The sequence below is a fragment of the Delphinus delphis genome, chromosome 1 (genome assembly GCF_949987515.2).
Source record: "Delphinus delphis chromosome 1, mDelDel1.2, whole genome shotgun sequence".
Classification (NCBI taxonomy): domain Eukaryota; kingdom Metazoa; phylum Chordata; class Mammalia; order Artiodactyla; family Delphinidae; genus Delphinus; species Delphinus delphis.
In genome coordinates, this window is record NC_082683.1 from 146,003,465 (window position 1) to 146,025,231 (window position 21,767).

Sequence of the window (21,767 nt, forward strand, 5' to 3'; positions counted from 1 at the left end):
CCAATTTGGGTGCCTTTTATTTCTTTTTCCTGCCTAATTGCTCTGGCTAGGACTTCCAATTCCATGTTGAATAAAAATGGCAAAAATGGGCATCCTTGTCTTCTTTCCAATCTTAAGGGAAAAGCTTCCAGCTTTTCACATTTGAGTAGGATGTTAGCTGTGGGTCTGTCATATATGGACTTTATTATGTTGAGGTACATTCCATGTATAACCACTTTGTTCAGAGTTTTATCATAAATGGATATTGAATTTTTCCAAATTCTTTTTCTGCATCTATTGAGATGAGCCTATGATTTTTATTCTTCATTTTGTTAATGTGGTGTATGACGTTGATTGTTGTGAATATTGAACCACCGTTGCACCCCTAGAACAAATCCCAGTTGATCATGTTGTCTGATCCTTTTAATGTGTTGTTGAATTCAGTTTGCTAATATTTTGTTGAGGATTTTTGCACCTATGTTCATCAGGGATTTTGGCCTGTAATTTCCCTTTTGTGTGGTGTCCTTCTCTGGTTTTGGTATCAGTGTAATGCTGGCCTAGTAAAACTTTTCAGAAGAGTTTGAGAAGGATAGGTATTTAATCTTCTTTGAGTGTTTGTAGAATTCACCTGTAAAGCCATCTGGTCCTGGACTTTTGTTTGTTGGGAGTTTTTTTTTGTTTGTTTTTTTAAAATTACTGATTCAATCTCCTTACTAATAATTGGTCTATTCAGATTATATTTCTTCATGATTCAGTCTTGGAAGATTGTATGTGTCTAAGAATTTATCCATTTCTCATAGACATCTATTTTTTAAAAGATCATCAGGTGGTTCTGGCCCTCTTCCCAGATGATAACCACTGCTGGGACAGGGGAGGTGGGTGACTCTAGGCTTCCTCCCACAAGGCATTGCCAAAGTGAAGGAGCTCTGAGTTACACAGTTGGGCCATGTGCTTCAAGGATGGAGCTTTTGATGAGAAGTGGGGAGAGGTTAAAAGCTCTTCAGTCTCTAAGAGGTGCCATTTAGGGCTGGTCTCCCCAAGTTTTCTTCTACTCTAATGATTTCTTCTGAGAATGGGGCCACTGTGACCCTTCTCCCTGAAAGGCCAGTGGGGTGAGTGGGGGCCCCTGGGAGTGGAGGCATGGACAGGCAGGCTACTAAAACTGCCTCTGATAGGACTAAAGGTAGCCTCATGGCTTACAGATGGTTTCATCCGGCTTCCTAGGGTGGGAGACAACAGAGGAATCGGTAGCATGTGTTTCTTGGAGATGTCCACAGTGCTGCAAATGCCCCTTGGGAACATGGTGTCGGTGAGGCCACAGGTTGAGATTCAGAGTTTACAGATCATGTCCATTTCTCTTTTACCATGACCTGGCATGCCTGTCTAGAAGCAAGCCATGTTTCATTTCATCTGCCCTTTCCTCTGCTTCCCTGGGTCATTCCCTCCATACCTGTCGTTAGCTAGAGTCACAGCTTTCTACCTGGTCTCCCTCCCTTCAATTTGTCCAAACACCCCACCCCCCTTACCCAGTCATTTCTTTTTTTTTATTTTGCTGTACGCGGGCCTCTCACTGTTGTGGCCTCTCCCGTTGCAGAGCACAGGCTCCAGACGCGCAGGCTCAGCGGCCGGGGCACAAACCCGTGTCCTCTGCATCGGCAGGCGGACTCTCAACCACTGCGCCACCAGGGAAGCCCTACCCAGTCATTTCTTAAACCTTGCTGCCCTTTGTGCTTTGCACAAAGAGAAAGGTTCTTGTGGCCCCTGGGGCAAAGCTCGGAGATGGCCTCCCCTGCTGGGAGGTTACACGGGAATAATTGAGATGTAGCTCTGATGTAGCTTGTGTGTACAGCAGTCTACCTTGCACCAGCGCTGCCTGAGAGCCAAAGCAAGCATTAGCGTCTTCAGCTTGCTTGCAAATGAGGAAAATACAGCTCAGAGAGGAAAGTTTCTCGGCTAGTTGTGGCTGGGGTATGACTCAGACATGGTTAGCTGGCTCTACATACAGTGCTGGAAGAGGATTCTGTGAGAAAACAGAACGCAGACTCAAGCTCTGGCCTCCTCTACTTCTGATGGTGTTTGCAGAGAAGGCTGCTTGAGCCCTTGGGTGGGCTCACCTTGCTACGTGGTCCAGGCTGCTCCCTCCTGTGCACCCCTCCTGAGTGAGCCCCGACTCTCGGTGGTCATTGTGGGACCAGGCGTGACTCTAGAGCTGGGGTATGGTGCCCACACTTTAGCAGGGACAGGGAGACCTCTGTCCTGGCCTAGGAAGGCAGTGGAGCTACTGGGGCAGAGACCCCGCTGTAACGCAGTGCTGCACGGGCAGAGAATGCAAGTGTGAGGATGGAGGAGACCCCCTCTAGTCACCCCTCTTACACATGCACCCCATATTCCATAGGGGAGGGGACTAGGCCTCAAAAGGAAAAGCTCAGGGAGCCAATAACCCTCTCCCTTATCATTAAGAGCCCTCCACCTCCGGGGAGCCCGTCTCCAGACCACTCTTTCTACTCCCCACCCCCACCCAGGCGCTCTTGCTTCTGCACGGCCCTGTGGGGAATGCAAGATTCCTCCCAACTGGGCTCCCAGTTCCTCCCCACCGCATCCCCATCACTGAAACACCCCCCAGGGATAGGGGCAAACGGGACTAGCTCTCCAGATGAGTCCCATCGCTTCGTTCAGGGCTGCTCTGCTGAGAGCTCGCGAGAAGGCACATGTACCCGAGTGCACATCAGGGAGAGAACTGGTCCTCACTCTGGGATTGTCCCACACCACCTCTCCCCTCTCCCGTGAGGCGGGTGGGAGGCTTCACCGTATAGCCCAGGTGTGCTGAATGTCTGGAGTTCAGATGTGAGTGGGACGGTAGTGGATGCTTTCTCAAGGAGGGCAGAACCGGCAAGTTTCCTTGGAAGCTGAGCGGCTGCGCCCTGATGGAGCAGTGGGAAGGCACCCTGCTTGGGGGTCAGGCATTTGACGGCTCTGAAAGTCAGCATCCTAGTATAAGAAATGGGAAATTTAACAGTGCAACAGAAAATTATTTATTGGGAGAGTCAAACCCTAGAATAATCCAGTGAAATTGTTCTAACCATCATGTTTCAAAACTAGACAATTGCTTGAATCGAATTCTTTGCTCTAGTGCTTTGTGCGTGGGACGGTATGATCTGCTGGCTGAAACGATGAGTGTCACAGTAGCCCAGTCACATGCCACAGGGTGGCACAGATCACAAGGGACGGTGACAGTGATGTCAGAGCCAACTCTTCAGTAACATACAAGTTCTCAGAATTCTCAGTTGTTTGTCCATTTTGGTAGAAAGTGACAATTTTTAAGAGTGGAATTACAACTATGCAAATATATGCTTTGTATCCGATTCTTTAACCCAGAAAAAAATTAAGAGAATGCAGCCAACCAGATGTTGGGGGTGGGAGGTGGATGGATCTTTCCTTAATTATTGTCCTCTTTTGGCGGTGAGAAGGACAAACTGCAGAGGTAATCCAGAGTACATCAGGTGCAGCCTTGCCTGGGTGAATGACTTCCGTATCCACTTCACCGGGTGGCTGTGAGGAGTGAGTCACAGATGTGTACAAAGTGCTTAGCCCAATATCTGGTCCTTTGTTGAATGCCTGGTTGGTGTTAGCCGCTACTTGTGTTGAAGGCTCAGCTGAGGAAGGGAGAAGCGCTGGAGAGTCACTCGGATGTAAGGTGGTGATGAAACGTCAAGTCTCAGCGCTCGCCTGTCTCTCCCGACGCTGGGCTCCCCTTGCTGCTGTTTTCAGGACAGACCCTTTCCCGTTTTCCAGGCCGAAGGCAAAAGGAATATTCAGAAGACTATGCCTAGGGTGGAGATAAACCTGGTCCCAACTTTCCAAAGCCATGATAAGCAGGATTGTGCAGGAGTAGAAGGTTGAAGAGGGTGGAGGGCAATGAGCTGAACCCTCAGACAGGGAAGTATTTGGTGGGTTCGATTTCTGCAAGTCGCAGTTCATCTTCACTTTTTTTTAGATTATTATAGTTGATTTACAATATTGTGTTAGTTTCAGGTGCACAGCAAAGCGATTCAGATGTATGTGTATATATATATATATATTTTTTTCCATTATAGGTTACTACAGGATATTGAATATAGTTCCCTGTGCTACACAGTAAATCCTTGTTGCTTATCTATTTTATGTAGTTTGTATCTGTTAATCCCATACTCCTAATTTCTCCCTCCCACTCTCTTTCCCCTTTAGTAACCAACCGTAAGTTTGTTTTCTGTCTGAGTCTGTTTCTATTTTGTATATAGATTCATTTGTATTATTTTTTAGATTCCACATGTAAGTGATATCATATAATATTTGTCTTTCTCTATCTGACTTACTTCACTTAGTATGATATTCTCTAGATCCATCCATGTTACTGCAAATGGGAATATTTCATTCTTTTTAATGGAGTAATATTCCATTGTGTGTGTGTGTGTGTGTGTGTGTGTGTGTGTGTGTGTGTATGCCACATCTTCTTAAACCAGTCATCTGTTGATGGGTACTTGGGTTGTTTCCATGTCTTGGCTAGTGTAAATAGTGCTGCTGTGAACACTGGGGTGCATGTGTCTTTTTGAATTATGGTTTTCTCAGGGTATATGCCCAGGAGTGGGATTGCTGGATCATATGGTAGCTCTATTTTTAATTTTTTGAGGAACCTCCATACTGTTTTCCATAGTGGCTGCACCAATTTACATTCCCACCAAAAGTGTAGGAGGGTTCCCTTTTCTGCACACCCTCTCCAGCATTTATAACTTGGAGACTTTTTGATGAAGTCATTCTGACAGGTGTGAGGTGATACCTCATTGTGGTTTTGATTTGCACTTCTCTGATAATTAATGATGTTGAGCATCTTTTCATGTGCCTGTTGGCCATCTGTCCTCTTTGGAGAAATGTCTGTTTAGGTCTTCTGCCCATTTTTTTGATGGGTTGAGGGGTTTTTTCTTTTATTATTATAATGAGTTGTATGAGCTGTTTGTATTCTTTGGATATTAAGCCCTTGTCGGTCACCTCGTTTGCAAATATGTTCTCCTATTCTGTAGGTTGTCTTTTCGTTTCATTGATCATCTCCTTTAATGGGAAAAGGTTTTAAGTTTGATTAGGTCCCATTTGTTTATTTTTGCTCTTATTTCTTTTGCCTTGGGAGACTTATCTAAGAAAATATTGCTACAATTTATGTCCCAAGAATGTTTTGTCTGTGTTCTCACTAGGAGTTTTATGATGTCATGTCTTATATTTAGGTCTTTAAACCATTTTGAGTTTATTTTTATATATGGTGTGAGAGAACATTCTAATTTTATTGATTTACATGTAGCTGTCCAGCTTTCCCAACACCGCTTGCTGAAGAGCCTGTCTTTTCTCCATTGTATACTCTTGCCTCCTCTGTTGTAGATTAATTGACTGTAGGTGTGTGGGTTTGTTTCTGGGCTCTCTGTTCTGTTCCGTTGATCTATATGTATGTTTTTGTGCTCACACCACGATTACTGTAGCTTTGTAGCATTGTCTCAAGTCTGGAAGGGCTATGCCTCCAGCTTTGTTCTTTTTCCTCAGGATTGCTTTGACAATTCTGGGTCTTTTGTGGTTCCGTATAAATTTTAGGATTATTTGTCCTAGCTCTTTGCATCTTCCACTTTCTTAAGTTCTCCTATGGAATCATGAGACAGCATAGTGTTAACCTGATTTCAAAGGTCATGATTAGTGCTTCCCTAGACAGGGGGGAGGTGTTGTTGAGGGAGAGTTGGAGGCTGAACGCTGGTCTACCTGTCTTAGCACTGGAGCAACTCTGATGGGAGAGGCGTGTCACCAGCTCCACATTTGGCCCCATTTCTTCCTGCTTGATTGGTGACTTGGCTCACACTGAGGAAAGACGGGTGGGAAGAGAGACTGCTCTGGCTGGGAGAAGTTGAAAGGTCTACGAGACGTCGATATAGCCATGCTGTGTGTGGGAGAATTCAGGTTTAGAGTTGGGGCTGGAGTGAAAAGCAACATTACTTTGTGAATGTGAAGGGAGGGAGAGGTTTCTCACAAGTGTCACTTCACTGCATCACTGCAGCAAGGTTGGAAGTAGGAATTTTTGTTGAGAAGACAACTGAGGCTTAGAAAGATCAAGAAATTTCTTCAGGGTCACAGCAGGGTGGGCGTCTGTACCAGTCTCGTCAGCACCTCTGTTGGCTCTTAGCTGCATGAAGGTGAGGTGAGCATTGAAGCAGAAAGACCTCATGGAGCACAGAGAGCAAAGGGCAGGGCTTTGGGGGAGGACCGCATTTAGGGGATGGAGGAAGAAGAAGCCGTAAAGGAACCGAGTCCTAGGGCTGCCATTACAAATTGTCTCCATCTGGGTGGCTTAAAACAAGAGAAATTTATTCTCTCACAGTTGTGGAGGACAGAAGTCTGAAACCAAGTTGTCTGTACGGTTGGCTCCTTCTGGAGGCTCTGAGAAAGAATCGTTCCATGCCTCTCTTCTAGCTTTTGGTTGCTGTCAGCAATCCTTGGCATTTCTTGGCTTGTAGCTACAAAACTCCAGTATCTACCTCTGTCTTCACATGACCTTTTGCTCTGTGTTTCATGTCTTCTCTTTTCTGTCTCTAAGAAGGACACTTATCTTTGGATTTAGGGCCCACCCTGATGCAGAATGATCTCACCTTAAGATTCTTAACTTGTTACATCTGCAAAGACCCTTATGCCAAGTAACATCACATTTTGAGGTTCGGGTGGACGTATCTTTTGGTGTCTGTAATTCAGTCTCCTACGCTGAGGGAGCACAAAGCAAGGAAGAGAGTGGCAAATGTGGCCCTAGTGAAAGGCCAGAGGCCAGTGGCTCCCACACAGCAGTGCCATCTCTTCTCTGAGCAGCAAACAAGGGATGTATCTGCTTCACTTGGTGGCTTTGAGAAGGAGAGATCCTCATTCCTCTTGGGTTTGAATCTTCCTGAAGACAGGAACAGGTGCATCTGTAGGAGTCTTTCAGACACAGGCCAGTCTGTCAACAGAACACCTTGCTGATCCTCTAGTTCTCAGTGGGGGCCCTTACAAGAGTGAATGAGATGATGCCACTCCTCATGGAATGTCACTAAGGGATCATGGTCATGGTCCCTAAGGGACAAGGCCATTCTTGATTAATGCCAGAAGAAAGTGCAGATGTTGCATGGTAGTGGGAGGGACTGGCCTGTGAGCCGCACTCTGAGAGCCACGGACCAGGCCACTTGAGAGCAGAGGACCTCTAACCTCTAGATTCTTCATGGATAAAGTCCACTGGGACCTCTGCATTCCGGTTCCTCCTAACTGGTGCCGTGCCCTGAGGGTAACTGGTGACCTCACCACTGTGCAAGGAGGCAAGGTCTTCCCAGTAACCAAAACACTCAGCTCATGTGTCTTACAGCTCCTCTTTCTTGCCTTGACCAATCAAAGCCTGACTCTCATGCTAAGTCACACCCCTATCCTGATAAATTAAAGGACCACACTAATAGGTCCTAATGTACCTAGTGAATCCTCTCCTTAAAAGCTCTGAGAGCCTCAGCCTCATGGCCTCTCCCCTCACCTTGGCCCGATCTCTCTGCTTCACAGTTCTGTCCCTGGATTCTTTAGAGAACTTGCTGATGGACTGGGAGTAAAAGAAACTAGTGGAGAGAGGTGGTGGGGCAGGGATGGGGGTTATCAACATATGTGAGAGAAAATCACCCTTTTCCCTAAAACCAAGGCATTTTCCTAGCAGAATGGCTTAGAACGTGGGCATGGATGGGGGCTCAGATGGCTGAGGTTTGAATCTTAGCTCCACTATCTGAGTATCCTTAGGTGGCCACCTACCCTTTCTAAGCTTGGTTTCTTCATTTAAAAAATGAGGATAAAGACTTTCCCCACCTGCTGGGGCTGCTATGAGGATGTCATGAGATAGCACACATTTAACAAAGTCAAAAATGTAACAAAGTGAGCCCCTCCCACTGGGACTACTACCACAAAGATATCTTTCTCTGGTGGGTGGCCTTTCTGCCTTTGTGTCATTACATGTGCTTTTCCCTGTGTGAGCCCCTTTGCCCAAATCTTGCACCTTTTATTCCCAATTCCAGCTCATCCTTCTAGAATCATCTCACGGGTCGTCCTCACAAAGAATGATACATAATACATTTACTCAGCAACTATTAAATGTCAGGTACTCTTCTTAAGAGTTTACTTATATTATGCAACCTTATCCTCATGATAGCCCTATGAAATCAATAGCTTTATCTGCTTTTACAAAGAAACTGAGGCTTGGGGACCATGATCCCAAGTCTGTCTGGGATCCAAAGCTTGTGCTCATGTTGCACGTGACTCCACTGACTCCGCCCTCCCCCTCCCCACTCCGGGCACATTTAGCACCTTGTGCTTCAGCATGTGCCCACACGGAGGACAGCAGAGTGGCAGTGATCTCACCAGTCATCAGCCCTGGGGTTCTGAGTCCCTGGTCAGCAGATCTGGCCTGGGCTGCCTGGGTCAGAATCACCTGGGATCTTGTTGCAAATGCCAGTTTCTGACGCTGCCACGGGAAATTCTCCCTCAGTATATAACAACACCTCCTCCAGGTGGTTCTGAAGTGCAGCTAGATTTGAGAACTGTTGTTCTGGTCCAGCCAAGCAAGGACATGACTTGCCCAAGGTCACATAGCAGCCAGTCAGCAGCAGAGTTGGGACCACTCTAAGCCTGTGTTCTTTCTACTGTTCTCTGTGTGTTTCAGATTTGGGCCATGCGTCTGAATTCAATTAAAACCAAAATAAATCCCTTTTGGTTTATCTATGGTTTTCTCTGATTCATACGTCAGTCTCTATTTATGCAAACCACTGAGAACTGACATTATGTAAATCTCTTTACTCCCCAATCTAAGCTCTTTTAAGCAACTGGACTCCCGTTCTCTGTGCTGTCAGAACTCTAGGTGGTCCATTTCCCTCCCAGGGCTGTCTTTCCCCTACATGTGCTGCAGGGACCCTGTTGCTCAGTGACCCTGAGGGGACTCCTCCCCTTGGTCTGGTCTTAAGAGGGACTGGGCCCTCCTTAACTGCAACCCAGAAGAGGCAATCGATGGTCCTGACTCACCTCAGCTTCCAGTGGGATTACTTTTTCAGACGAACTTGAAAATAACTGCTCAAGAAGCCCTGCAGATTGAAGAGCCGGGTGTCAATTCAGTTCAGCTCAACAACTGTTTGTTAACGGCCTCCCAGGCTCTAGGCCATTGCTTGCTGAGCCTTCAGAGGAATGTGGAGATAGATGGGTGAGGCACAGCAGCCACCTCTGCCCTGGGGCATTCTCTGTCTCCCCATATACAGTCAGTCACGAGCTGCTCAGCATTCAGCATGGGTCTCCCATGCCCAACACATCAGGCACCCCTGTGGGCTGGCAGGGCTCTGTCTGGCTAGGGAGGATCCAGACCTATCCCATCAGTGGTGCCTGGACCAGTGTTAGCCTGTGTCTAGGGCTGGACCTCCCCAGTGGGTGATTAGTGGGGGTCCCTGGTAATAACCTCTCCAGACAGACCCTGGCACCTCTCTGTTGATGTGGCCCCTGTCTACGGATCACTGATGTGAAGAAAGGTGACGTCAAGGCAAGAGCACCGGCCAATACCCTGAAGTTCTGTTTCTGCTTAGCTGCGTGACCTTGAGCAGGCCACCCTACCAACTAAACCCCAGTCTCCTCCACTGTCAGATTGTGGAGGAAGCCCTTGCACACCTCCCAGGAGCTTTAGCTTAAATGAGATGATGCACTTGAGTATGTGGAATATGCTATAAAACACAACACAAAGTACTGTATTATTAAAATCATTCATTGTTCATTCTCAAAGGGACTTTAGAGATGACCTCATCCAGTGGTTTTCATAATGATAGTTCAGGCCACAGAATCCTTTCCTGGGATGAAATCTTACATTGAAGCCCAATATGTAACAGGAAAATGGAAAGAAAGAAAACCCGGCACAACTCTGCTGGGAGCTGAGGGAGGTGGTTGTCCCACTGGGTGCGAAGGGGCGGCTTGCTCAGGGCCCAGCAGGGCTGAAATGAGCACTCCCGTCTTCCAATTCCTAGTCCAGGCTCTTCCCATTGACATCGGACTGTCTTCCACAGGAAGATCCAAGTTTACATAAAATAAAAATTCAAGAGCAGTTGTCCTTAGATCTAAAATACTTGGTCAAATGCCTGGTCACAGCTGCCTCTGGAGATGAAGACTCCATGACTAACTTCTCCAAAAAATCAGCTGAAGCTAGTAAGCAGAGGCCTAGACCTCAGACTAGAAAAGCTGTTAGACCACATCAGCTCTGGTCCCCTTGGGGGAATGCTAATTTTACTTGCTGATTCTCAAAGGCAGGCTCAGGCATTTCTGCAGGGCAGAAAGATGTTCCCTAGTTTACCTTCCCATTGGATGAGCCAGTGATGTTCAGGTGGGGCTACCCCAGGCACACAAGATGATCCTTTAGGAAAAGCCAAGAAGCTTCAGAAGACTCAGCACAGACCCAGACACGCACGTCCCCTCCCCAGGAGAGCCCCAGCCCGTGAGTGCTGAACTGACCCCACTGATGATGTGGCCACAACATCCGAATATGCTGCCCAGGCCAGGCCCCTGGCCCCTGGTCCAGGATTCTGACCCCCATGAGGCATTTGGTTGAAGAGCCCAGTATTTCCACGCCCTCAAGGAGGAGCTACCATTTCCCGTCACACATATCCACCGTGGATGCATATTAAGCATTTGGGCGCCTACTGGTATACTTCATACTTCACCGTACAACCACTTGGTCTAGGAAGTTTGGGGTTGACTCCTCAATATCTGAAGAAGTACTTCTCTTTAGTCTTAAGACATCTCATTTCCGGTCTCAAGGGCCGCCTGACCTTTGATGTTGAGAGAGCTGTTAAGAGGACCCTGTGTGTTCTGAGCCAATCCCTTCCTTTTATAACATTATGACCTCTGTGATTGCATCTTTCCAGGTTAAGACATTCTGACATTGATTCATTGACTCATATTTATCTGTTCTTCACCCATTCATTTCTTCATCCATTCTACAAATATTTATCGAGGACCCCCTAGGTGCCAGGTACTTTCTAAGTGCTGGAAGTAGCGAACAAAACAGACAATCCCTGCTCTCGTAGGGTAGGTAATAAAGTTTTAAAAAGTAAAAGACACGGGGCTTCCCTGGTGGCGCAGTGGTTGAGAGTCCGCCTGCCGATGCAGGGGGCGCGGGTTCGTGCCCCGGTCTGGGAAGATCCCACATGCCGCGGAGCGGCTGGGCCCGTGAGCCATGGCCGCTGAGCCTGCGCGTCCGGAGCCTGTGCTCCGCAGTGGGAGAGGCCACAGCAGTGAGAGGCCCACATACCGCAAAAAAAAAAAAAAAAAAAAAAAAAAAAAAAAAGTAAAAGACACAATGTGACATGCAAAGTACAGTGCTAGACCTGCAGGGAGCCTTCAGAGGGCATAAGGTGTGGACGTAAGTAACTGGTATCTTGTTTGGGAATTGTTGCTTGCAAGGAATAGAACCCCACCCAAACGAGCTCAAGTAAAAAGGGGGATATTGATAAGAATCAGATGTCCTTCAGAATAAAGGCAGGACCAGAGCAATCGGCTCTAAACGCCATCATCTCTTTGGAGTATATTCACATTGTCATATGTTCTCCCTTCCTCCCTCTTTTTCTCATTCCTCCTCTCTGTCCCACCTTCCTTTCTTATCCCCTTTGCCCCTCCTCCCTTCTCTAAGAAGGGGTGTGAGTAGGGGAGGCAACAGATGGCATCACTACTACAGGTGGACGCAAGATAGTAATTAGGGCAGAAGAGTGGTGTGAGCACAGCAAGGGCCGTTAGGGTTGGGAGGTGGGAGGATGACTTAGAGCTCCATGAAATCAAAGAAGGCTTTCTGGAGGAGGCGCTGTTTGTGTTGGGCCTTGGTGTGAGGAGGATTTGGACTCCTCTTGGAGATCAGGGTCCATTGCCAGAACAGAGAAAGGAGGTGGAAGACTGCCAACTCAGAGCACCGGGAGGACAGACAGAAAAGGTCCTGATCACTGTACTTACCATCATCCCTCCATCCCTATGACGCCTTCAGTTAGGTTCCTCTTCAGAGTGGATGGGATTCTCCTGAGCGCCATGGCTTGGATCTGCAGGATCCAGACTACAGGAGCACATGGGCTATGGCTGAAAAGGACCTGGGGAGACAGGGTTATGAAATTACATAACCCTGGGCAGGGCAGAAGACGGATAAGGGCAGGGCTGGGAGAAATGCTGTCCCGTGGAGGTCAGAAAGCCACTCACTGGGACCCAAGTAATGTGGCTTGAAGATTTAGCCAGGTGGCAAGAGGGGCGGCTGCTCCGTCCTACCCACCCGTTAGTGTCAAGTCATCCAGTGACAGAAGCGTTGATGGAGAAGTCACGTGACAGGTGAGCCTCCAGTCTGCCAACGATCTGCTGACTGATCACTGGCATCAAGCACGCAATTCAGTGTTTGCTGGGTTCCTCTGTATTTATTGGCACTTTATATAAAATGACAACGTTGTCGGTCATATCTGAGAACCTAATGAGTGGCGCCATCCGAGAGCCCCGGGTGGGGTGGGGCGGGGCCTTCCTGGAGGAGGTAGAATGAGTCACATATGATATGTGTCTACAGGTTAGAAAACAAAAAGGCCTTGAAATGGTGGGGACAGGAGGATTCGTTTTGAGCGTTCATAGTTAGCCAGTGCTTTCACATAAGTACTCTTCTGTTGGCTTTCCATCAAGTCGGAAAAGGAGGGATTTTTCCCACTTTTGAAGGAGGAAACAGAGACTCAGAAGTTAAGATACCTGTTGAGATCACACAACTAATTGGCAGAGCTGGGACTTAATTCTGTCTGACCCCAAAGCCCAGGCTCTGAGCTTGCCAACACACGTGCCTCTCCAGAGCTGGGGGTCCTGCAGCAAGTCTCTGGGGCAGGTTCTGGGCTGGTCAGAGGCTGCCCGCACAGGGCTGTCCAGATTGTGATGATGGAAAAGCTGCCCCTGTCCCTCCCACAGACCTCTCCTCTACTTCTCAAGGATCTCAATTCCTCTGGTCCCCAAACCAGCATTTACAGTTTAAAAAATGACCTATTGCAGGTTGCTTCTTTCTTACAAGTTCAGGTATGGAATGAGTCAGACATGCCCCTGAGTGTACCTGCTACACGCAACATAAGTCAGAAATTACAGGGCTTTCCCATAATCGGATGTCGGCGCAAGGGAAACCCTGTAATATGTGGCTTACGCCGCACTCAGATCCAGAGTCTTGAGACGGTATTGTTGGCTGCTGTCCATCCACTGCATGAAGCATTGTCATCGTCAGGAAGAACTTGTTGGACGTTGAATGGGTCTGGGGCTTAACTGCTTGAGTACAAGTGTCTTAGAGGAGACCTATCTGTTATGTGACATTTGGCCACTCTGAGCCTTGATCTCCTCTTCTCTAAAATGGGGATAACAATACGTGTCCCTGTGGCTTTACAGTGTCGTCGTAAGAAATATACGAAGTAACATTAAGGTCACGGGGCCTTTCTTCTCCCGTAAGCTCCCTGACGACAGGGAGGGCTTCTGTGTGAGAACAGCGTGTACTTTTCACAGCCAACTGCATTCACGTAGGGTCCAGATCTGCAGATGACAAGGGCAGCCTTAGCCATCACCCTGCCTGGGAACCCGGCTGAACTTTCTTGCCCTGGACTGTGGTGTAGAACTTCAGTGCATCAGAATCACCGGGAGAGCCTTTTAAGTTACAGATTCAAGGGCTTCCCATCTGGTGACTTGCGGCGAGCCGCTTCTGACCAGCAGAATGACGAGTCACCACACGCAAGATTCTTCTCGTATCACACTTTATTGGAGCACAGCTTAGTTGAAGAAAGATGGAAGGAAGACCCTACGCAGCAGAATATGGCAGGCTTTATACTGGCCAGAAGGTCCACACAACAGCCCTGGATTGGTGTGTGTCAGTACATGTGACAAAATATTGCTACGCCTACAACCCACGGGATGCACGCGTGGCGCCTTACGCGGCACTCCCGGGCAGTGCAAGCAAGATGCAACAATGTAACTTTGCCTTCCTCGGGACCAAGGACCCAGCTCCTTCCTGGCGGCGTCCCACATCTCCCCCTTTTTGTTTAAGTCCTTAGACCACACGACGGTCGCCCGTACAAGTCTTGCCCCCAAGGGGACATGGCTGTTCAAGGGCTATTGTCATGGGCGGCAGAAATCACCCTCCCATAGTGCAATGCTGCTTACAGCGCGGGGTGCAAGGGCTGATTTCGCAGAGGCTCCCACTAGGAGTGCAATGGCTCACGGCCATCCTGTGCAGGGGCAACCACTAGGACTTGTTTAGCAGGGAGATCCAGGCACCGGCAGGCTGGCCGTTTTCAATGGCCACCAAGGCTTGCATCAACATGATCTTTTGTGTGTGTGACTTACGTTTCAGACGACACACCAACCATAGGCATAGTGCAATCCCCACTGCACAAAGGATGCCAAAAGCCCCCATGCCTACCCATTCTTTAAAGAAAAGAAAAGTAGAGGACAGCCATGAAGCAAAATTCCCAAAAGAAACAGGGTGTAACTCGGTAGTATTAAGATGAATAATCTGTAGTCGTTGTTCAAACAGCAGTCTCTCTGCTTCTTCGGACCAATTTCCTTTTAAATATTCTCCAATCAGTCTACTTAGGTTCAAGCGTCCTACAATTTTATAGGGAGTAACACAAAGATGATTAAATTTAGCAACACAACCAAGCTGAAGCATATCATACAATTCTTCAAAGGCATCCTCCAGCAAATCCATCCGTTGATTCAAAGATAAAATGCCAGCATGTAAATGTGTATTAAAGCGATTCTGATTTTCTAATGCTAGCGACGTTTGCTTTACTATACCATTAATTACAGCAGCTGATTGTACCTGATTCACCATTGCTGCAGCAGCAGTGGCGGCCGCCGTCACAGAAGTAGTTAAGGCAATTATGAGTGCAGCAGTAATCCCAAAATCCCGCCGCTGCCTCACCAAATTAACTAATGGAAAAGTAGCGGGATCTGCCTTAACTGGAATGGGAACAAATGTAGGTATACGTAGTACTACAGCAGTCTGTACGATTGTTCCATTCCAACATTGTGAAATCCAGCAAGAAACGCCCTTATTACATCCTTCTGTATCATTAGACAATAAAAACATAAAAGGGGGTTGTACACATATCACAGCTGCAGGCTTGGAATAATTATGCAAAGAATTTAGTATATTACGTAATTTCAATTTATATATTTGACTTTTATTAGCGAATTTAACCTCCCCGCTTACATTATGCAAGGTGCCATTACCGCGGTGGCAAGCCCTGCATTAGATAAAGGGCCTCCAATCTCCCTGCAAGTTTTCATCCACATTTCAATGTCCTTTCCTTTAAAAGGTGTAATGGCTCGGCGGCATTCTTTTGTACATTGTTCATAAACAAGTTGTTTCACTAGAGGCATCGCCTCATCCACATTACCAAAAATTCTTCCCGCCGCTTCCATCATCCGGGCTACAAAATCAGAAAATGGCTCTGTGCCTCCCTGTATTATTTTTGTTAAATTCCCTGACACTTCCCCTTTATTTGGGAGGGCTCGCCAAGCACGCATATTAATCTCATTTATTTGATTATAAACTTGTACAGGGAACACAGTCTGGTTATTTATCCACTGTCCTTGGCCTAGTAACATATCTACATTCCAGGCAGGCTGCCCATTTGCAGCATTTTCCCTTGCTTGACTGTGAGCCAAATCAGAAACAATAGACTTCCAGTCTAAATATTGCCCCATCGTTAAACACGCACGAGCAATATCTTGCCAGTCAGTAGGGGTCAAGGCATTCCTTGTAAGCCGTTGCAAAAGCATAATGGTATAATTAGCAGAAATGCCATCTCGTTTGGAAGCTTCTGCAAGATCTCTAATTAATTTATGATCTATCATATCATAATATCGCTGGCGTGTAGCCGGGTCTTCAAATACTGGAAATGCATTGGACAAAGAAGAAAAAGGAACTTGGTACCAAGCCTCGCGGGGAATAAAAGTACTTTTCGGGGGAGGAATGGAAGGCGCAGAACGCCTAGGTTGAGCAGCACTCCCTAAGGCAGGGGACGAAGCCCCAAAAGGGCCATAATGCTCCTCCTCATATTTTGCAGCAGCTTCTGCCAACTCTGCAGCGTCAGCAGGATCCAGCTCCTCATCCTCTGATAAATACATGGCTTGCAAGCCAGACAATAGTGGATACAATGATTCTCGCCCAGTCTCTTGGGCGTCTGGTTGTTTAGATTTTAACTTTTTCTTAACACACACTTTCTCGTTATTATCTAATTCTTTTTTTGTAGGCCTATCATCTGTAGCTTTATGACTGCCTGCTTCAGAAGCACTATCTTGATATGAGCGCAAAACTTGTGTCGCTTGTTTCACTATGTCTGTACACTTTCCCTCCTTCAGACAAAATCGAACTAAATTCCACAAAGGGAAAGTCCCACAGCACAGTTTACCCTCCTCTTGAAAACGGTGCAAATCCTTTCCTAATTTCTCCCATGAAGGGATTGTCAAAGTACCTGAAACTCCAAACCATGGTGCTGCTTGATCTATATCATTCAGTAAACGGCCAATAGTCTTGTGAGATAACGTCAACCCCCGATCCCGTAAAAGTAGCTGTATCGGCTCATAAAAATTTGCCGTGGGGTTAACATGAGTATTCCCCATTATGTACTTGTACTGACCTTCACTAAAAGATTTACACCATTACACACATAACAAGACAGTGCAAGGCAGAGAAGCTACTTACCGGCAAGATTACCGGTTCACTCCGTGTGTCGAGTTCTGAATCGGTCCTCCATGCAGGGTGCAACGAAGTTCCCGGGTTTCGGCACCACTTGCGGCGAGCCGCTTCTGACCAGCAGAATGACGAGTCACCACACGCAAGATTCTTCTCGTATCACACTTTATTGGAGCACAGCTTAGTTGAAGAAAGATGGAAGGAAGACCCTACGCAGCAGAATATGGCAGGCTTTATACTGGCCAGAAGGTCCACACAACAGCCCTGGATTGGTGTGTGTCAGTACATGTGACAAAATATTGCTACGCCTACAACCCACGGGATGCACGCGTGGCGCCTTACGCGGCACTCCCGGGCAGTGCAAGCAAGATGCAACAATGTAACTTTGCCTTCCTCGGGACCAAGGACCCAGCTCCTTCCTGGCGGCGTCCCACAGTGACTTTTAGTGCAGTAGGTCTGAGGTGGGGTCAGAGAAATGATTTTTGAAAAGCTTACCAGGTGATACTGAATTGCAGGCCAGAACGGGTTAAAGGGGACCCAGGCTCAGAGGCCAGGACAGGCTCCTTGGAGGAGGCCACTTGGCATCTCGGCCTGTAGAGATGGAGAGGTTGGGGGTTTGTTTCTGTTGAAGAGGATGACAGCAGGAGTCAATTCCTTGCTGTTGGAGAGGTGGGAACGAGGGTCAGCAAAGGAAAGTGATGGCAGTCACTGAGCAAGGACCTGGAGGTCTTGCAGGGATGTGACTGGACTGTGAGCCCCCTCCCTTAAGGCTGGAGCAGGACACCAGGCCTGTGATGGGCAGAGGGGCCGAGCTTCGCTGATGCCACAGCTGGGTTAACAGGACGTGTCATTCTGTGTCCCTCCAGATCGTGTTCCGGAAGATCAGCGATGTGAAACGGGAGGAGGAAGAGCGCATGAAACGGAAGAACGAGGCCCCCCTGATCTTGCCGCCAGACCACCCTGTCCGGCGGCTCTTCCAGAGGTTCCGACAGCAGAAGGAGGCCAGGCTGGCCGCGGAGAGGGGCGGCCGGGACCTGGACGACCTGGATGTGGAGAAGGGCAGCATCCTCACCGAGCACACCCACCACGGCCTGGTGAAGGCCAGCGTCGTCACCGTCCGCGAGAGCCCTGCCACGCCCGTGGCCTTCCCTGCGGCCGCCGCATCCACAGGGCTGGACCACGCCAGGCTGCAGGCGCCGCCGGGGGCCGACTGCCTGGGCCCCAAGGCCGGCGGGGGTGACTGGGCCAAGCGCAAGGGCTGGGCCCGCTTCAGGGACTCCTGCGGGAAGGCTGAGGACTGGAGCAAGGTGTCCAAGGCCGAGTCCATGGAGACGCTCCCCGAGAGGACAAAGGCGAGCGGTGAGGCCACGCTCAAGAAGACAGACTCGTGTGACAGCGGCATCACCAAGAGCGACCTGCGTCTGGACAGCGTGGGCGAGGCCAGGAGCCCCCAGGACCGGAGCCCCATCTTGGCCGAGGTCAAGCATTCGTTCTACCCCATCCCTGAGCAGACACTGCAGGCCACCGTCCTGGAGGTGAAACATGAGCTGAAGGAGGACATCAAGGCCTTGAACACCAAAATGACGAACATTGAGAACCAGCTCTCTGAGATACTCAGGATATTAACTTCCAGAAGATCCTCTCAGTCTCCTCAGGAGCTGTTTGAAATATCGAGGCCCCAGTCCCCAGAATCAGAGAGGGACATTTTTGGAGCGAGCTGAGAGGTCTGCTGGAAAAAAACAAGTCGAAGACAAAACACCCTATACCCTCCTGCCCTACAGACATCACCTCTACCACACACACCTACGTGACCAACAACTTTCAAAGCAGCCTCTTCCCGACAGAAAATCCAAGTGGGACCAGTCGCTTAGGCACGCTCTCTCCTTTTCTCTATCTGGGGGAAGGTCCGGGAAGAGGAGTGTGCCACCACCCTGCAAGACGGCAGCTGCATCTGAACTGTCTTTGCACAACTTTGGAAGAGGAGGCACGCCATCTAAAGGGTATTTTCCTTCATTTTAAATTTTTTACTGCCATGATATTTGTAAAAGATGAAAACTACCGGGAAAGAACAGCAGCCATTGGGGATTGGTGGGAGAGCACCGAGAACCCCTCGTGTATATTACCACGCTGGGCTCCTTCGCCAGGACCGCCGGAGACTGTGGTGGGCACAGGGAGTTCCCAGCATTCCCTGCCCTTGGACAGCCTGTGTCTGAGGTCACCGTCTATTTCCCTACTGTAGTCATTTGTAACAAGCTCGGGACAGGGGGAGCTTGAGGGACAGGGAGGGGAGGGTAGAGCCTTTCGACTTTCTGTCTCTAACGGTTAAGGCCGAAAAGCAGCTGAGGTGCTTTGGGTGCCTCCTGTAGACACTTCGAGCCGGGAAGCTTCAGGTCTCCTTTCCCAAAAGAAATGAGCCAAGTGTAAGAGCTGGAGAGGGGCAGTGGCGATCCAGAGGTTCTCTGGGCTATGGTCTGCACCCTGCTCCTATAGGATAGTGGAAGGGGAGGGCCCTGGAGGCCCCGGATGAATCTCTAGCTCGGCTCCATGCCACTGGCCTCATCACACAGGCCCTTTGCTTCTTTTCCTTCTTGACCTCTTCCCAAGTGTTCCTGTGGCATTCCTCAGGGTATGGGGCATCGGCAGGAAGGGTGATGAGCCCAGATTTGCTTTATTAGCAAAGCAGACACACACACATGACCTCAGAAAAATGATTGTAGCGAGTGCTGTGTTTCTATTATGACTCTTGTTGGGATTGCCCTAGAGAAGTTTGTATTTTGTCCACGGCATGGGTTCATTCTAGGACACTCGGGAGCCGTGCTTGGCCTTATTTTTAAGCTAATCTCTTTATTTCATACTAAAGTCAGTAGGACTTCAAGAGAAACCATGAGATTGCAGGGCTGTGATTGTAGTGGCTTCAGGAGCTGGAAAAAGAGAAAGAGGCAGGAGTTTCCAGACTGTCTCTATAAAGTGATGGAGAGAGGTGGCTGCGGGACAGTGGTCCACGAGGAAGGTCTGAGCTTAGAATGATGATCACGGAGCCACCTATGGGCCATCCAGGTCCCTATGCCATGATGCTCGGGACTGTCCGCTGCCTCACAGTCCCCTGGGTTCAGGTTATTCGTGTGCTTGGGCTCCTTTCAGTGGTGTCTGAGAAAGGAAAGAGATCTCTCCCAGACAAAGTGGAGAAGAGGGGTCAGGACCCTAAAAATTGATAAGTAATATTGGAAGTTCAGCTCTAAAAACTCAGCTTTGAGAGAGTGAAATTAGGAGTGCAGGTGATCTGGAATGATTAGTGACAGCATGGAATCGTCTAGGGCACTGACCTTCTGCACATGTGATGCTGTGGCAATCCCGTCCTTAGCACCTCTGCCTGGCATTGCTTTGCAGTAGAGATCCTGGATCCCAAAGTTGATGTCCCTCAGTACTGAAGGGAACCTGACAGGTCAGGGCCTGCCCTACCAAAGATAGCTAGTGTTTCTGAAAGCCTCCTGTCTGAGCCTACCCGCTCTCTTTAGTCCTGCTCAGTGGCCATGGCATGACCCAGGACTTGGACCTCAGTTGTCTGTGCAAGAGTGGGGCTGTCCTCTCCTGGCTGCCAGGGTTGGCACAGACAGCCTTGGGGAGCAGAGTCTGAAAGGTCAACGTGAGGGTCCTTCCCCAGAGGCCCCACACACTCAGGCAGCTTCTTCCACGAGGCTTACAGGGGTGCCCCCGATGCTTCCCGAGGCTGAGACATTACTGGATTCAGCCTCAGATGGCAGCATACAAAGAAGAAGTGAAATTTCCCAGGGCCGAGAGTCATGACCGTTAATGACTCTGGGTAAGCCGTGGGGCTTTCAGCCTCTTTAACTTGAGAAGCTGCCAGCTAGTCTTCGGGGCTGCGGCTCTAAAGTATCTGGGATCCCATCTGCTAGCTGCCCCTGAATCGTTCCAGCGTGCCATTCCTTAAACAGGCTCATCAACCTGCTTCCGGAGTTTAGGACTCACCACTTGTAAGGCAGGGCGAGGGCCCTGATGACTGCAACCTCCAACTTCAGAAGCACCTGCCCAGCACCCTGCAGGCCCTTCCCTCCAGCTCTGCCCGAGGGGTACAGGTGTCTATTAAGAAATGACCCCCCAGCTGGTTCTGAGGGGCAAAGATGCTAATGTGTGAGGCTTTGAAGTCCAGACCTGTTTTGGGGGGAAAATAATGCTTCGTGAATGTGCTGCTTGATCAACTCCTAGGATTCAAACTGGGCTAGTGATGAGAAACCCGGATCCGCTCATCTTGGGGTCGCAGGGCCTGCAACCCATGCTCCTGGGGGTGACAGCGCACCACAGGTATGGCTGTATATGCTTTTATTCTTCTCCCCTTAAGGATTTAAGGATTTTAGGGATTTTTGCTATAATGGTTTTCTCTGGAAAAAAAAACAAAAACAAAACATTTTTAAATGAGCCAAACCTTCTTTCCTTGCATTTTTATGACATGCACTTGGCCGTGGGCTGCTTCGTACTAACTACCTACACCCTTGCCCAGATGCCGCTCTGGCTTCCCAAGCAAGAACCACGAGCTTCAGATACCACTGACTCAGCCTTCCACTTATAAACCGTTCTCTGGTGGCTGAAGAGAGATTAGGGAAACGAAAGGTATTTGGGTATTGGACCCAACCTTTAGACTTCAGAAAAGTTACGCTGAGAGATGTAGCTTTACCTGAGCTATTTTTTTCTTTCCGAGGGAAGGGGACATGTCGTTATACCATTGCAGAGTGATTGCTGGTTACTTGATCTCTTACATCAGTTCCTTACTTTGAATGTCATTCATAGGGAGGCTCCATTTCCCAGAGTACCCTAACAGACAGGCTGTTTAGAGTAGGAGGTCCTGCCCCTACCACTTGGTTGGTTGCTGAACACGGCCACGCCCACCCCCGCCCCCACCTTGGCTGGAGGTGTGGGAGTGAGGGGTGAGTCGGTGAAATCAGGCGGTCAACAAGATGGAGTGCTTGTTCTTGGTGGAGACGCCGTCTCCAGCAATGACTGCTGC

The 21,767-nt window shown here is 48.7% G+C and overlaps 1 protein-coding gene across 2 annotated transcripts in view; it reads left to right on the plus strand.

Moving 5' to 3' along the window:
- The window catches only part of KCNH1 (potassium voltage-gated channel subfamily H member 1), a 414,476-nt gene extending 396,008 nt beyond the window's left edge, over nt 1–18,468 (plus strand). For both annotated transcript variants that reach the window (XM_060010022.1, XM_060010026.1), the window contains exon 11: nt 17,614–18,468. In XM_060010022.1, the coding sequence (XP_059866005.1) occupies nt 17,614–18,468 (855 nt within the window). The remainder of the gene's footprint in view (nt 1–17,613) is intronic.
- Nucleotides 18,469–21,767: the final 3,299 nt, after the last annotated feature.